Raw genomic sequence first — 18,624 nt, 5'->3', positions numbered from 1 at the left:
ATCCTTCTTTGGATTTGCTGAAACAACCTCGATGCTTATCCGAACCGAAATAGTTCCCTGAAACCTTCTTGATTCTTATCCCAATCGAAGTAATTGGAACCGTCTCCGCCTTATTCGCAACAGTTGAAACTTATCTGAAAATTTGATCATCCCGAATCATGGCTCCCCAATTTGAGAGGAACCAGCAACTGCTAGATCTAGAATTGTAAGTGAGGCAATCAAGTTTTCCCAGCTTCCCTTGTGAACCACTTAGCGACACTTGGCTTTTGACCTTTTCGTCCAACATGAAAGGAGTCATGTTCACCTCGCGAGTCATTGTAACCTTGCATACTAGAATAGTATCCTTATGTTTCAAACTCCATCTGAACTTTTGGTTGGGCCTCTGTCAGTGCAAATAGCGAGGCCACAAGGACAGAAAAGTACCGGATACTTTCGGACATATTGACAAGCGCCCATGAAACTCTACACATCCATCATGTTTTTGGGCCAGGGCCACTTCTTGATGGCCCTGACCTTGTTAGGGTCGATTTAAAGCTCGTCGCCACCCACCATGAACTAGAGATACATCAGACTTGCTTACAAGCTCACATTTTTTAGGGTTCAAGTAGAGTTGGTTTTCTCAAGCAGCAAGAAAACCTTCTTGACGTGCGCTAGGTGCTCTTCTATGATCGACTGTAGATGAGGATGTTGTCGAGGTAGACGATCACGAAGTCATCGAGGAAGAGGTGTAGAATGTCGTTCATCAGCCGCATAAATGTAGTGGATGCATTGCAAAGGCCAAATGGCATGATGAGCCACTCAAATAGGCCCTACCGCATCTTGAATGTGGTCTTCCAGGTGTCATCCTCCTGAATTTGGACTTGGTGATAGCTGAACTTTAAGTCCGGCTTAGTGAAATAGCGAGCATGTTTCAAGTAGTCTGGAAGATCATCAATCCGCAGCAAGGAGTATCGATTCTTGATGGTGATTTTGTTGAGGATGCGGTAGTCGATACACATTTGGCACCCGCCGTCTTTCTTTGAATCGAGGAGCCACAAGGAGAGATGCTTGGTTAAATAGCACCACTCTTGAGCAACTCGATCACTTGTAGCGTTATCTTCTCATTTTCCACTACCGAGTTTTGCACATGCCGAGGTTCGGTAACGGAGCATCGCTAATCAATTGGATCTCATGTTCCATGGCCTGCTTTGGTGGCAACTCTCAGACTTCTTGGAACAAATCCTGATGCTTGCCAGTTAGTCTAACGACATTGTCAACCCTTTCCCTACATGCTAGGCTCAATACATTGTTGTTTTTCTCTTCAGATTCAACTGACAGAATGACTAGTAAAGCAAACTTTCGGCAGACATTTATCATCCTCTTGGCTTGGCAAACAGTCACTAGGTCTGCAGATATTGATAATGGTTTTGTAGTGAATAGAAATTTTTGTCCATCATCAACAAATTGGGTACTGCTGAAGACGACAAAAGAAGGTAGCGTCACAGTCCCATAGGTAGGGGCTGCCGAAGATGAGGTTGCAAATGTTTAGCGGCACAACCTCTCACACCATTTTGTCGATGTAGACACCAATCACCACAAAGTTCACCTTACACTTGCGATCGATTTTCATCTCAATGTTGCTTTTAATCCACCCCAACGAATGTGTGTGGGTGTACTTATTTTACACCTATGTTTTATACTATTTCATGTGGTCAAATCTGAATTGTTCAAGTTTTTATTACAGAGCTGCAAGAACAACTCCTGATAGACATGTGAACCAGGAATATCAAACCGCAATTTGTTTAATATGGTGAAACATATACATAACTCAAAGAAAAATTTGACTCTGAGCTTACGATTACAAAATTAATATTTCTCTCTGCTAACCCCCTTTAGCAACTTCGTGTTAATATTTTCTGATACAGTAGATTAACAGACAAGTTTATACCAATGCTTTCTACTATTAGTCCTAAACGAACAGTTAATATAGAAGAAGATTTTCCATCTTACTTCTTCCTTATTTTATTAAATAGGAAATGATGATGAGCCATCTTCCTTGTGTAGTTTATAATTTATTTCTTTTTTTGGTAAAATAAATGAATGGTTTGTTGCCTTATATTTGAAAAAAATGATGAGTTGGTAATTTTGGATAGTAAATGAATTTGGCACTTGCAGTATAAATAAAAGAAATTTAATATTTGTGCTACTGTTCTTTCCTTTCACCATTTCATATCAAAATTTGTCTTAATCCAAAAAGAAGCCTCCAAGATATCTGGATTGGTGCACCTTCACAAATTCTTTTGAATGTATTTTGGGAATTTTCATATGCTGAACTATGTATAGGCGACACGATCTGTATTAATTGATTATTTTTGTCGTAGAGCTCAAATATTTGGTGCCTTTCGATACTGCTGGTTTAGTTTATTACTCTCACTTAGTCTCAGCAACATTATATTGTTTTCGCTAAGTCTTGCTTAATTAATTTTTTTGCCATATATCCTTTGAAACATTGACATTTATATTTTATATTTTAATTTTTCTCTCATTCTCCTATTAACGTAATATTATTGTTTGCAAGAAATGCCTTTTGGATGGAAATTTGCTATAAGTGTCTTGCTTTATTATAATGTTTTTGCTTCAGCAGAGGATAACTGATACAGCAGGTTGCAGTACATTTTTTTTTATTTTTTAAATCACATCATAAAAGGTGTTGAGTATGATTTTATTTTTTTTTTTGGTGCAGTAAAAATTGTTATGTAAATGTCTAAGTTCTCATTCTGGCTATATCTGATTCATTGTTTTTCTTATGGTACTCGGATTTTGCTGCAAGTAGTTCTTTATTCTTTAGCTTTCTTATTTTTCTTTTGGGCTTTTTTTGCAATTAGCCTCCTGAAAAAAATTATTTTAAAAATAGTCTCAGCAAATTTAAATTTGCAAAAATAATCCTAATCTTGCCATGCAGGCGCCACATCAGCGCCGCGTGAACAGGCTGGTTAAGTTGAACACGGTGAACCATCACCGTGTTCAAACACGGTGAATGATTCACCATGTTTCATACTTATCTTTTTCATAATACATATATTTTTTCTTTCCCTTCTCTTTCTCCAGACACGGTGAATCATTCACCGTGTTTAGACACAGTGAATGGTTTACCGTGTTTAACTTAACTATCTGGCCCAGCGCATGGCGCTGACGTGGCGCCTATGTGGCAGGGCCAGAGTTATTTTTGCAAATTTAAATTTGTTGGGATTATTTTTAAAATAAATTTTTTTAGGAGGCTAATTGCAAAAAAAGGCCTTTTCTTTTCTATAGTGTAGAACATTTTGCTAGTTTTAGTTTGAAAATATTTAACTGACGAGCCAGCCACTCCACTATCTATAGATATATTAAAAATTGAGTTTTACTGTGGCCACGTGTCGGCTTCTTAGCGCCCCCCTCCTTCGAGCCCTTCGCGAGCGCGCGAGGAGTGCGCACGCGGCAGCACGGGCGGGCGCAGGAGCGCGAGGGGCTAGAGCCGGTGCCGGGCGCGGGTCGGGCGGCGGGGCGCGAGCGAGCGCCGGGCGCGGGTCGCGAGCACGTGGCAGCACGGGCGGGCCGGGGCGCGAGTGGGCACCAGCTGCGGGTCGCGTGCAGTGGCAGCACGGGCGAGCGCGGGCATGCGAGGGGCGCGAGAAGTCGCCGGCCGCGTGTCGCTTGTAGTGGTAGCATGGGCGGCCGCGGGCGCACAAGGGGCGCGAGCGGGCGCCGTGCGCGGGCCGAGCGCACATGGCAGAGTGGGCGGGCGGCTCGAGCGGGCGCGGCCGGCGCGGGTCACGACGCGACTCTCTCTCTCCCCCTTTCTCCCTCTCCCTCTCCCCCTCTCTCTTTCTTCCTCTCTACCTCTCCCCCCACGGGAGGAGGCACGGGCGCGCGGGGCTGGCGCGGCGCGGGTGGGCGACTCGACCGAGCGCCCTCCCTCCCTCTCTCTCTCTCTGTCCCCCATGGGCAGGCACCGGCGCGGGCACGCGAGGCGGGCGCGGCGCGGGTGGGCGGCTCGAGCGGCCCCCCTCTCTCTCTCTCTCTCTCAGTGTAAATTTAAAATGTAAACTTTTAAAATTTAAGTTTAAAAACTTTACATTTCAAATCTAAATTTAAAATTAAATATTTAAAATTTAAATTTTTTTATTATTTAAAAAATATATTTAAATTTAAAATATAAACGGTTGAAGTTTAAAATTTAAATCTTAAAATTTTAAATTAAAATTTTAATATTTGAAATTTAATATTTGAATTTTTTAATTCAATTTATAATTTAATATTTAAAATATTGAAATTTGAAATTTAAAAGTTAAAACTTAAAATTTAAAAATTTTATATTTTATCTTAATTACTAAAACTAAATTTTAAAATTTAATATTTAAAATTTTTAAATTCAATTTATAATTTAATTTTTAAAATATTGAAATTTGAAATTTAAAAGTTAAAACTTAAAATTTAAATATTTTATATTTTATCTTAATTACTAAAACTAAATTTTACAATTTTACATTTTTAAACTTTAAATTTCAGTTCCTAAATTTTAAATTTTACATTTTATATTCAAATTTTGAATTTTAAAATTTAAAATATAAAATCTAATATTTGAAACCTAAAATTTTAAATTTGATATTTGATATTTAAAAGTTAAAAATAATATTTAAAATCTAAGTCTGAAAGATATTTATTTGAAATTCATCAATTTTGAATTTTAAATCTGAATGATAGTTTAAAATTCAACTATAAAATCAAAATTTAAATTTAAATTTTAAATCGAAAATCAAACTGATATTTTAGATTGCCTATATTGATCCGCCGCGAAGCGCGGGCCCTAAACTAGTATATATATAAATATAGAGAAAGGCTAGAGTATGCCTAAAAGTAAACTAAAGCGTTTACTTCCACATCCGTTTTTACCGTGTGAAGCCAAAAAAGAAAAAGAAAAAGAAAAAGAAAGAATTTTTGCGGTACGCCACCCTTTCTCCATTTCTTTCAATTTCTCTTATTTCCTACCCTGAGTTCATTGCAAACAAGAAAAAATTAACAATTTTCTCAAAGTAATTTTCTTTTTCCCCCTCCCTCTCACTCTCTCTCCTCTCTATTCTCTCCATCCAAAATGAAGAGCACGTCGCGAACACAAGAAAGCCACACCAGTAGAGTTTTCAAAAAAGCATTTCCATGCTGCTACCGTATAACATCCTGTGAAAAGCACAAGAAAGACGCAGCTGCATACAAATATAAGCACATTTTTCAAAAACCTCAGGTTGAAAAAAATTGATTGCTGTAACATCCTTACAAAGAACCTGCAGTATATTACCCTATTCTCCCTAAAACTGTCACTCTCGCGAGCTCTTGCTCCCTAGCTCTAAATTCTAATTATATAAATCAAAAAAGGGGCCAAAATAATAATGAAATATCATGATTCGTGGGGCTCAACCCACGGCCAAGGAAATGCAGATGAGGAGCCGGAGAATATGTTTCCTCTCTTTTTTGCCGGTGCATCAACATCGGGCTGTTCAGTTATGCATTTGACAAATGAGATCCCAATAGTGGCCGAGTGCCGCTCTCTATGACGCGCCCAAGTTACAAGATAAAGACCAGAGATAATCAGAAGGCCCCCAAGAATGCTGTTAACGAAAAAAAAAAAAAAAAAATGTCAAGAAAAATAATGTAAAAAAAGGTAACAAAGGAAAAAAAGAAAAAGAAAATAAAACTTGGTATTGATTTTAGCATAGTAGGAATCAAATTTTGCAAGTGCAAGACTGCACATTCTGCTTACAGTGTTTTTCAGAAAGAGAAGCATTGACTAGGAAGCTTTCCACAAAAAGATACAAAAGGCTAATTAAGGGGGAAGATTACATTAAAGGAAAAAACTTAGTACTTCGAGGCCAAATATTTGGAATGATCATTAAACTTAGAAGAAAAACTTCATTCAAATGAGTTGGCAATCATAAGAAACTGCATCTTGAATAACAGATATCAGAAAGATATCATTAGAATTTAGGTTTTAACTCACTCTCCTAAAAAAGAGATGCGAATTAAAACTTATCTTCTAATCGAAAGACTAAATATAAAAGCATGTTAGCATAACTCTTGGAGCTACAGTACGATCTAGGAACTCGCGGATACAAAGAAATATCTGAGTTACTGTAGGAGGGGGCAAATTTTTTTTCAAACCTTCCAAGGTAAATGGGGCTTCCAAGAATAATCCTTGAGAAGAAGGCAGATACCACAGGTTGAAGTGGATTATATAAAGCAACCAATGCAGGACCTAGAATCTTATTTGACCATGTCAACAGCCAATAGTTAAGAGCAGAGGCGACAACTCCCTGAAAAACACCCGTAATTTAATATAATATATTATACATTTGAGACATACATGCAATTTCTTCGTGCAAATAAAATGTGGCAGATTTGTGCTTATGCGATCAATAAAAGGCCAGATTCTGCATGTAGGAAGGCACATTTCATATAAGTCATGTAGAAAAATCATTAAAGAATATCAGATAATTGAAAAGCTGAAAACAAGTGGCTCTGAATCTAAGATCTAATGCACAAAAATTACTAGCATCATCTTATGGTAAAACAAGAAAGCCTAAAGAGTCAAATGGGAAAAGGACATAACTTAAAATTTGCAAAATATGGAGAAGTTAAAGAACTGAATACAGATCTGTTATTTCTACGTAGAATAGTTACGAAAGACCAGGGAGTAAGCTATGAGGGAAGGTAAAGCGCTTCATTTGCGGCTTACAACATCCCAAGAGCCTATTTTGTCAGGTGCAACTCTGGCGAGCCAACCCTATCCCTCATCCTATCTAGAAGCTGCAAATCTAGACCAAGCCTGATCAAGCTCCAATTTAGGTAGGCCCAAAACAGTCGTAAAAAGGAGAACATACTAAGGAAGAAGAGGGATATAGAGGAAGAGAGAGAGATTCTCACATCCCTCTCTGTACAAGAACACGAGAAAGGAGATTGGGATGGGATTCAGAACAGGGTGGAAGAGGCAGGGTTGCTGGATTAAGGGAGTATAAAAGATGAAAGGGATGGTAAGAACGGTGAAACGAGTCCACCTTTTTATTTTTGTCTTTACTTTCTTCCAACTAGTTAACTACTTTAAGGCAAAGTCATGACTATAAAATAAGAGGAAGTTTGCAGAGAATCAAACATAAATTAACAACAAGTCACAGAAACAAGTTCTTCATATCTCACAGCCAAAAAAATTTTAAGCCAAAAAAATTTTAAGCCAGAAACTCCTGTTAAAGAGACATGCATTTACTAGGATAACAAAAATTCGTACATTGTGGAGAACAGTAATTAACTGGAAACTTACTGCATATAAGACTGCAATAGTCTCAGATCGTGTCAGAGTCCAATCTGCTTGATCATTAGTTGCAAAGAATCCTGATAAAACCATTAAAACAGCTCCAAAGAAGTACGAGTATGCTGTCAAAGACAAGCTGGAAGGGTACTTCGCCAAAACTGGAGCCTGAAATTAGTGCAACCTCACATGAACCAACATGAAATAGCAGCAACCAGATGACACTAATCACTTAATATCCTAGTTTTCATGTTGACAGTTTCAACCTTCCTCACTCAAATAGTATATAATCATAAAGTTTGAGTGGGTTTGCATATAAATGATCTGTGCGCTTCACAAAAAGATAAAAATAACAATTTCGAAAGAGAACTGTCAAAGGGCATTAATCTTGTATAGACATTATAGACATAAGAATGTGTTCTGAATGAGACATTTCAGCAGACTTTTGACTTCCATAAAATATACAAATTGTAAATGGCAAGCAACAAGAAATGGAAAAGTTTCCTTCACATACAACAATTTGCTCATACAGCTTTGTTACAAGTTGTGAGTATTTAGCATGTAAAAATTTGCCAACATGATATAAGTAAGAATGCTATTGTTTCTAAAAGAAAGACAGCAATAGAAAAATTCACAAAACCAAGCTAAATCACCAACAATCCACTAGAGTTCAAGTAGAGAAGTAAGCATTTTTCTATTAATAGGCTTGAAAAATATTATAATTGTAAAAGTAGTCCTTCAAAAAATTTATTTACAAAACTAGTTTTATGAGGTGAAGGATTCACTGCTTTTTAAAGGCGATAAATCATTTGCTGCTTTCTCAGAACGTTAAAATTATTTTACTGTTTAATGTTACACATCCTTTGAAGTTCAGATGTAGAAAATATATAAATTTGGTAAAAGCAGTGAATGATTTATGATTTTAGAAAGCAGTGAATTCTAAAAGCAGTAAATCATTCACTGCTTAAGCCTAATTTTACAAATAAAAATTTTGAATGTCTATTTTTACAACTAAAAGAACTCTGTAGGATTAGTCGCCCAAAAACCCTGAAGTAATATCTAGAACATAGATAATCGATAATATTGGAAGAGGCAGAGTACGAGAATCCTTAAATAAGTTTGCAATAAAAAAAGGGAAAAAAATGTAGCTTTGTAGTTTTAATAAAGGCAAAGATGTTTCTTTACATTAACTTTTCTTTTGAACACCCAAGCCTTTTGCAATTATGTGGATGGTCATGCTACAGCATGGAGGTGGTGGTCTCATCTATGCCAGCATGATACACGCTGTGGCATAGGCTAGCATGTCAATAGTAAGATACCCCCTTGCTGGTGAAAAACTGGCACATTTCTAAGATCAATTTTTGATAATCTATTGTTTATTGGATGCATTCAATCTTTTGTATCAAGTGATAACAACAAAATTTCTGCTAGTAAGACGCTTGAACCTATGATTTCTGCATCATGTAAATAAGGAAAAATATATATAAATATATATGGAGCAAATTGATAGTCTGCCTATTTCATTACCTGTAAAGCAAGATAAGTAGCCATGCACAAACAGTTTCCTATTAAGCACAAAACTCCAATATGCCACTGTTCAAGTCCAAAATCAATAAACCAAGATGCTAACCATCCAGCTGGCTCAGGCTGAGCCTTTGCGCTTATGTCATTTTGAGCTGCTATGTCAAATTCATTATTACCAAATATAGCTGGGCCTCTATACAACACCATTAGTACAGCACCCGAAACACATATAAATGTACCAGCAATCTTAGCTCGGCCCTCAGATGTAATTAAGGTCACAGTTTCCGCACTGCAAACCAGCAAATCTTAAGAATGAGAAATAGAAAATAGAGGTAAAGAATTGATAAGTACCTAAAATAACTGACCCTGTAATTGCAGCCAAGAGGAAGGTGAACACAGGTATTGAAGGTTGAATAGCTGCAGCATAAGTTGGATTTGTGTAGCTAAGACCAACTAGGAATAACAGCTGATTGCCAAAAATCCTACAAAGGTGTCACAATATTAAATAAGAATTTTTGTGAGTGATGACATTACTCTATTTAAATTGAGTTTAGTGGGTACCCGGTTAGCCCAAGAATGAAAAATGACACAAGGAGGCGTCGAGTTAGTGGAAGTCGGACATTTCTGTAAACCAAAGAAAGATGTCATTATTGAATGAAAAACATTTGATTACACAGTCTACTGAAAGCATAAGCTTGTTTGAGAGCAGAAATTCTAATTTTACAAAACGAGTACTGGTACTAAAAAGGTTAAGAGCACTATACCTATATTATGCTATATATAAAACCGTAATTATATAGTGCAGGTTCAACATGGCCAAATGTACATGGTCATGGCATACCAAAGAAACCAGAAAGGCTAACATCCAAAAACATACATATGTAGAAATAGAACTATGTAACTTATATATCATGCCCATAGCCCGGATACGCACGAAAATTACTGTACACCTTTCCGTATGAAATAAGAGAGCACACACGCATACAAACCCCCAAACCATCCACCCCCGCGGACGCACATGCCCGCAAGCACACAATCATTAATGCACACACAGAGTGACAGGGAACACAGTCCAAAGGGTAAGGGGTTAGATCACACTCTGGAGGATGTGCCCAAATCGCTTGCAAAGCCAATAGTAGAGCATTTGAATTTACAATCCTTCCTGATACATATGACATGGAATAGTTGGAGTTACTAAAAACCAAAAATTATGGGTCTTGTTGCTTTTTGCCTATGCATCAAGTGCAATATAAATGATTGGTCTAAGTTGAATAAGTTTCTGACTCATAGCACAGGATTCGTCGTACGAAAGTTACAGTCATATTCCTTGGCCTAGACATTCACAAATATTTTCTAACAGAAAAGAACTAATTTCAATATATTTTAACCATTATAATAACAAATCCTTATATAACTGCGAAAATGATCAATTCTTATATTAGTTGATGCATAAGCAAGAACCAACCAAATACTCAGCCATCTTGCTGAATTTAAGTTTGGTTTTCTGGAAAGAAATGAAGTGAATAACCTCACCAACATGTAATCTGGAGGAGTCAAAGGTAGGAAAAAAATGACAATGCACGGAGCCATACAGTCTGTATGTGTAAATGGGGTGGGAATCATGCAACAGCAATTATTTTATGTGGTAGGATCCCCATCGTAATGTTGTTTTGCCTATCTACTTTTGTTTTTCGAGAGCATGGTAGCACACTACCGCTTCATTCATTTAGGAGACAAACTTGGCTACAGAGTGAGGCAACCAAGCCACTAAAATGAAGAAAAAGAAAAAGAAAGAATATATAGGATCCTAAAAGGCAAAAAAAGAGAACAAAAACAAGGCCCAAACACTGAGAACCAGGAGGTTACACAACACGGTATTCTTCTTAGAGGCCCCTCAACGAACGAACTCCACAAACATCTATTTCAAGGAGTGTTTCCTTTTTTGTAAAATTCTTCTGTTTCTCTCAAGCCAAATTACCCACCAAGCGATGGCAATTGTGCTAACTCATTTCGCCTCGTGGGGCCCCATTTGAGTCGACTCGCCTCTAAAGGGCATCTGTGGATGTTCTTCTTATTAGGAATCAAAAAATCCAACAAAAGTCTATTAACTTCACATTCTGCAAATAAATGGTCGACCATCTCGAAATCATCCAGACAGAGTACACAGCCCTGCTCCCCTTGCCAACCCCCTTCTGTAAATTGTCGACCACAAGTACCTTTCTTTTCAGAACTAACCAAACAAAAAATTTGACTTTCAACGGGGTATGAATCTTTCACAGTTATGTGAAACTCCTATCTTTGACTCCATCTTGCAAGAAGTTATAAAGAGATCCAACCAAAATCCAATCTAACTAGGCCAATCTCCATTCAATTAGACAGTGTTAAGTTAGATAATGCCTCATTTAATTCCCATATCGAATCTCCATCACATTACGCAGCTTGGGACAAAACATACCAGGATGTCATCCTATTTCCACTTGCTCCCCTCAGAGCAATCCATCACCCAACAATCTTTCTACACTATTCTAAAAATGTGGAGGCATGAAGACGGTAGGGTAGAATCACTGCACCATAAGTCAAACCAGAAGCCCACACTACTACCGTCCCCAACCACATAAGTGACACCATACTTAAAGATGTCTCTAGTCTTTAAAACATTCCACCACCATTGCGAGTGGGGTCTGAAGAGAACTCCTTGTCTAAGCGATCTCCTTCGAGAATAGTATAGGGCATTAACTAGGGTACTCCACTAGTGGCTCGTATCCGAGGAGTCGACCGCCACCACTATTTTGGCAACAAGTCTACGTTCATGTTCTCCATTCCCTCAATCCATAAACAACCATCTGTTTTGTTCCAACAGACCGACTTCCATCATACAGATAATGTCCCCCAGCGACAACAGTCCTTTCCTTCCAAAAAAAAGCCCTCTAGAGGGCTTCGATACCCCATAAAACCAATTTAGGCACTCTATACACTCAGAAGTACAAAGGCACATTCGAAAGTACTGAGTTCACTCAGACCAGTTTGCCTTCCCGCAAAAGGAGTTTAGCTTGCCACCCTTCAATCTATTTTCACCAAGGATTTAAGTGTCGTGGCACGGGGTCGTGCCGGAAACTTGCCAGCACGGTACAGCACGGTGTGTGCCTAGACGTGCCGATGCGTGCCGATCAAAAAAATTCTTGTGTGTCGACAAATAATAGCATGAAATATTTATTTTCTTTAGCAAAAAAATATTCTAACTATTTATTATATCTTTTTATCACATCTTTTGAATTTTATTGAAGAAATTACTTACTAATTTAAAGAATAGAGGGTTTTGAGCTATGCCATTGGCACGTGATCTGTATCGTGCCGGTATTTTGTTGGCACAGTACGGCACGGTGGATACGGCCCGTGCCGACGGGCACTTAAAACCTTGATTTTCACAATCTTGCCTATTATGGGCTACCAATTATTTCTAAGTCACTCGTTCGTGAGAGGTAGTCTAGATAGTCGACAAAGAAAGGTCCCCAACAAGGATTAAAGTGTCGCAGGCACGAAGGCATGTCGATTGTTTCCTAGCATGATACAACACTGGCACGATTACGTATTGACACGTGGCATGCTTGTGTGCTCATTAGCACGCACGACCTCCTAGTGGCACGCTTTGGCACGATCTTGTTTTAATTTTTTTTTGTCCTAATAAACTTTTATAATGTTATTTTGAAAGATTTAGAAAAATAATTATGAACATTGGCTATATATAGTTTAAAAAACAGTCAACAATTTATATAGTGGTATGCTTTTTCATATACAAAGTAAAATATAACTATAGCTCATAGAGAATAGAAATTAAAATACAATAACAAAATCCACAGATACAATAAGAATTTAAATTTGTATTTTTACGGAAAGATGCCTACTTAGTTCCACATAATCGTTGCAGTGAATAATATGGCATATTGTAATCTACAAATACAAGATTCACAATTGCGGATATCTTTCTTTTTTTCAAATTTAAAAAATTGTAAAATACAAAATTAGAGAACATTATTTTTTCTTAAAATTTTAAAGAAAATTTGCAAAATTCATCCATATTGATTCAACGAGGGGCCGCATGATAACTAGATTAACTAGAATAGGATTGCAACTGCTCCAATAATTCCTTTTCATTTTGCGTCTTTTAAAAATATTTATTAAAAATTTGAAGAAAATTATTTTTTATTAAATTTTTTAAGAAAAATTATGAGATATATCCATAAAAATTTAACAATAAATCATATAACAAATTAATGTAGCAAATTTAAACATCAATTGCCTCAATTTAGTTTTTGATTTTCTTAGTATTTTCAATCTTCTAAATTCAAAAAGAATTTTCAAAGTTAAAAAACTTTTGTCATAAATCTCATACAAAATGCAAGATCTATCCGAAATAATTAAAAATCAGACCATATAATTACTAAATCAAGTAGATCTATTTTTGTAAACTATAAACAAAAATTTACATAATTTCATGCTTTTTCAAAAAAAAAGTTCTACAAGTTAGAATATTCAAAATCTATGAAAAAAATTAAATTGTAAATTCTTTTACTTACCTAATTAGTATATCTTTGATTTGCTATTTCTTTGCCTTTTCTTTTCAGCTTGAAACGATCAAACAGAAAAAGAAATTAGAGAAAAAAATGATGAAAAGAAAAGAGAGGAAAAAATAGAAATAAAAAAAAATAGAGAAAGAGATGAGGAAAAAAGGAAAGACAGAGAGACAGTAAAGGAGAAGAGAGGGTAAAAGAGAATGAGAGAGAAGGACGTCTGTGGGAGAATGAGAGCAATGTCTATAGGAGAAAACCAAAAAAAAGATAAAAAAAAAAAAAGTAGGCCCAAAAATAAAAAGATTAAAGCACTGCGACTATGCTGTGACTGTCTCGTGCGATATGCAAAAGGTATTGCGACACTCGGGGACCAAGCAGGGAACTCCCATACTATGCCCACTAATTAGGGGCACAGTGTCATACGTCTCGTGCCGTACAGCACCACCCGATACTTCTAACCTTCGTCTCCAGTTTGCATCTCTAGGATATTAGCCAACCTCTCACCTTTATTGTCGTCTCTACCTAGATAGAAGAGCAATGACTTATTCTTATTTATCATTAGACAAATGCACACTCAAAGATGCTCCACACAAATTTAAGGTTTCTCATTTGCTTTCTCTATCTTGCAAAAAAAGATCGTGCTGTCTACATATATGATTAATGCGACCTTGCTCTCCTCATTATGTCCCACCCCGCTCAAAAGATTGTTAGTTATTAATGACTGCCCGTTCCGTCATGTTCGCCACCCTCCATTATCATGAGAAAGAGATAAGGAGATAAAAGATCACCCTGACACAAACCTCTTTTTACTCTGATCCATTTACAGGGGTGGTCATTAACTAGAATTGCTATTTTGGCATTGGATATACATTGTTTGACCCATCCCCACCGTTGTGGTTTGCCTCTAACCATGTAATAACCTTCCTAAGGTACAACCAATTCACTCTTTTCTAAGCCTTCTCGAAATCAGCTTTAACTCCAACACTTTCCTGTCCCACTTTTGAGAACTGACACGATAGCTCACTAACTGTCATGAAAGAGTTTAGAATCAACTGGCCTTTCAAGAAAGCGAATTGGGAGGGAGAGATGATGTCTTTCAATACACCTTCTAATCTATTAGCGAGTACTTTGGACATGATCCTTTGTATTCTAGTAATAAAACAAACGGGTCTAAAGTCATTGGCCAGCCTTGCCCCCTCTCTTGGGGACTAAACAAATATACAAGTAATCTATAGGCCCAGTTCTCACTGTACCATCATAATGGTCTCGGAAAATATAATATCAATCGTCCTTTACCACTTCCAAGAAAATCCGGTAGAACTTCATATTAAACCAATCCAACCTAGCACCTTCTCTCCGCCTAACTGAAAACTAGTCATTTTAATCTCTTCCAAAGAAAAAGGTGTAGTAAGTTGCTCGGGGTGCGGGATGATTCTTTCCTAGAGTAGACTACTGCAATCACCAATTGACAAGCTATCTGAGACTACCGGGGCACAGACCTCCTTGTATCTGTTAGAAATACTCCCTCTTTTCTTCCTTCCTGTAAAGTCTCCTACCTTCATCCTCTTTCACATCGATAGAGTTCTCACGCTTGCTCCCATTTGCCTCCGCGTGAAAAACCTTTCTATTTCATAACCACTGCTATTTAGCATGTGCCTTCAAAGTAATTCCTTATCCACAATAATAGCAGCCAGACTCCTCAAGTTGCTTCATTTTCTTCTACTGCCATTGTGTTAAGCATTGTTGTACCTCCAAGACATCTAGTTTTGTATTTTTCAGCATACTTCTTAGCATTTACTATACTACAATTCTCTATACACCATTTTTGTTCCTCCTACAACAGTATCGTTACTTTAGCAACGAATGATAGGATGCTAGTACATTTGCTTAACATCTCGTCCCACCATAATGGAACAAAGCTTCTAAAGTCTTCTCGCATTAACCAAACTTCCTCGAATCTGAACGTTGACTATTCCTTTTGCCACAAGTTGATAGCATTCCAAAACCAGGACTTAGTAGTAAAGTGGATGTGAATGGCATGCTACTTGTCATGCATCAGCATGCAACAAAATTCCTGGCACTTTGAATGCAGGCCCTTTCAGGTGTTCCCTAAGAAACAACATTACACTTTTCTGCAGCATCTTGTGTTGAAGCAACCAAACAGTCCTAAGTCTGAAAAGAAATGCTAGGTTTTCTGCTGAAGAAGAACAATTAGATCTATGTTTTTTTTTTTTTTTGGTTGCCCCAAGTTTCGGGCATGCAACCAGTAGGGCACATATTTTCTGTAGATTGAGAAGATGGGGTCGGTGCTCGTAGGCGATTAAGGCAAGTATTCACTTCAACAAGGAATCAGCCAAGACAGAATGGGTGCTGTCTGCCGGGCGAAATAACAGGGCACCAATTTTTACAAAAATAGAAAGAGGATAAAAGAAGGGGATAATATTTTAATCTGGATTCGTGGTAGAAATTTCTTTGTTTTGCATAATAAATTATCCATATAATGCTGATGATTCCCCTCTGTGCGGATTCTCGGAATAAATGGAACCGCAAAGTAGAAAGGAAGAAGGCCAGCAGAGATGGGATTGCTGATTGAAATACCTCTCCCGGAAGAAGGCGATGGGGGCGAGGATGGAGAGGGCGATGAGGTCGCGGAAGATGCAGAAGACGACTTGGTTCATGCCGACGTTGAGGGCGAGCTTGGCGATGACGTGGTAGCCGGCGCTGATGACCTGGACGACCGCCATCGTGGCATGCGCCTTCAGCACCAACATCTGGTGCTGATCCCCGCCCCCGCCGCCGCCGTTCACCACCAGAACCATCTCCTCACCCTCACCAGTCACCTCCGACGGATGGATGCTGACTGCTGCAGTCGGGATTTCGAATTTTTAATTTTTAATTTTAATTTTTTAAGCAAGCAATCTTCGGGAATCAGAAGGAGCAGGCGATGCTAATCATGCTGGCGAAACTATAATGTAAAACACAAGCATAACTAACAGGGTTCGTAAGCTAATCGGTCAGGGACCTACCGGTGGGCGCGGGTCTGGGTTGGGAACCAATTCATCCGTGCAATGCAACGTTACCCCGTATTCTGAAAAACCAAGCTGAAAGAGCCTGTTCGGTATGGTTATCAAGTCTTTTCGGCCCAAAAACAGAAACCAAATTGAATTGAAAATATATATATATATATATATATATATATATATATATATATATATATATATAGGATACTCAAACTATATACTATACCAGTACGATCGCTCTCGTACTCATAAATCATTTTCGATAATAAAGCTTCCGAATCGACGATCCATACCGTTAAACGTTATTTACAGCATTTAAAACTTCTAGAAATCAAATTTTATAATTTTTCGACATCATTTACCTTACGATCAAGAGTTCACAAATTTCACAATTTTTAAGGGCCGGTATAGGATACTTGCTAGTTTAACGGTATAAAAGAATCGGAATTTGCTGAATTTTTTATAAAAAATTCTATTCACTACCTAGATAAAGATCAATAACTCCGATCTTGAATTGAAGGATCCGATCATCCTCTTTTAAGACGTCGTTCGATTTTGACCGTTCATTTTATGCCCGCTTGATGGACTTTATTATGATTTCGAAAATTTACGAAATTTATTTTCTAGAAGTTTCAAATACTCTAGATCATATTTAACAGAGTGGATCGTCGATTTGGAAGCTCAATCATCGAAAACAACTTATGAGTACGAGGGCTCCAATACTCATAATAGTATAGTAGCCACGGCCTATATATATATATATATAATATATATAAGAGAGAGAGAGAGAGAGAGAGAGAGTAGAGAGAGAGAGAAGAGAGAAAGAGAGAGAGAGAGAGAGAGAGAGAGAGTTGAGCTAGAATACTATCGATCGCAAATGGGCTCGGTTGTCACCATTTGTTTTAGACGATAGAGCCTCCAAATCGACGATCGGCACGTTGAACATGATCTATACACTAGAAGTGTTTAGAAATCAAAATTTCAATATATTTTCGATATTATTCTCTTATCCATCGAGTAGACACAAAATAAACGACTAAAAATAAATTCTTTAAAAAATGATGATAGGAGTCTGGTAATCAAGATCAAGAAGTATAGATCTTGTTTTAAATAGTTTAAAGAATTTTCTAACAAAAATTTAATTGATTTGATATCTTAACACGTTAAATGAGAAACGCTCATATCGACCATTAAAATTACAAATTTTGAAAACCCATTACATTAGGCAAATGATATCGAAAAGATTTAAAATTTAATTTCTAAACATTCAATGGTATAGATCATGTTCAATGGTGCGATCGTCGATTTAAAGCTCTATCCTCAGAAACAAATGGGTGGCAAGGAACCCGTTTTCGCTATTCGGAGTAGTATTCTAGCTGCAACTTATATATATATATATATATATATATATATATATATATATATATATATATATATATATATATGAGTCCGGCTACTATACTCTTATGAGTACGATTGTCCTCGTACTTATAAGTTGTTTTCAATGATTGAGCTTCCGAATCGACGATCCATACCGTTAAATATTATCTAGAGCATTTAAAACTTTTAGAAATCAAATTTCATAATTTTATATGAGTCCGGCTACTATACTTTTAGAAGCACCAACCCCTTGATGCTTCTATGTTTTTAGCCCTTGGATCTACTCCTTGATTACTAATAGCCTTTGGATCAAACATTATTCCACCTACCACCATCTACCACCATCATCACAACCCTACATCTTTCCATCCAAAGGCTAAAAACACAAAAGCACCAACCACTTTGTGCTTTTGGGAGTATTCTAGCTCAACTCTATATACAAGCTATGGCTACTATACTCATACTCATAAGTTGTTTTCAATGATGGAGCTTCCGACGATCCACTCCGTTAAATATGATCTAGAGTATTTAAAACTTCTAAAAAATGAATTTCGTAATTTTTCGAAATCATAATAAAGTTCATCAAGCGGGTATAAAATGAACGGTCAAAATTGAACGACGTCTTAAAAATAAATGATCGGATCCTTCAATTTAAGATCGGAGTTATTGATCTTTATCTATGTAGTGAAGAAAATTTTATATAAAAAATTCAACCGATTTCGATTCTTTTATACCGTTAAACTAGCAAATATTCCATACCGACCGTTAAAAATTATCAATTTTGTGAGCTTTTGATCATAAGGTAAATGATGTCAAAAAA

The 18,624-nt window shown here is 37.2% G+C and overlaps 1 protein-coding gene across 4 annotated transcripts; it reads right to left on the bottom strand.

Annotated features, from left to right (window-relative positions):
- On the bottom strand, window positions 5,231-16,536 carry LOC109713471 (WAT1-related protein At4g19185). 4 transcript variants are annotated; one of them, XM_020237567.1, is made up of 8 exons: window positions 16,431-16,536; window positions 16,003-16,267; window positions 9,398-9,460; window positions 9,202-9,318; window positions 8,840-9,125; window positions 7,325-7,480; window positions 6,172-6,323; window positions 5,231-5,621 (listed from the first exon to the last, which is right to left on the bottom strand). In XM_020237567.1, exons 2-8 carry the CDS (start codon window positions 16,221-16,223, stop codon window positions 5,411-5,413), a joined length of 1,206 nt encoding a protein of 401 aa, XP_020093156.1. In that variant the 5' UTR covers window positions 16,224-16,267; window positions 16,431-16,536; the 3' UTR covers window positions 5,231-5,410. The 4 variants fall into 4 exon arrangements, with proteins under 4 accessions (XP_020093156.1, XP_020093157.1, XP_020093158.1 ...); XM_020237568.1 differs by having other exon boundaries at window positions 16,003-16,264; window positions 16,431-16,520; XM_020237569.1 differs by lacking the exon at window positions 16,431-16,536 and having other exon boundaries at window positions 8,840-8,988; window positions 9,076-9,125; window positions 16,003-16,379.

This window comes from Ananas comosus, linkage group 7 (assembly GCF_001540865.1).
Source record: "Ananas comosus cultivar F153 linkage group 7, ASM154086v1, whole genome shotgun sequence".
Lineage (NCBI taxonomy): Eukaryota > Viridiplantae > Streptophyta > Magnoliopsida > Poales > Bromeliaceae > Ananas > Ananas comosus.
Note: the sequence above shows the minus strand (reverse complement) of the source record. Positions and strands in the feature narration are given on the sequence as shown.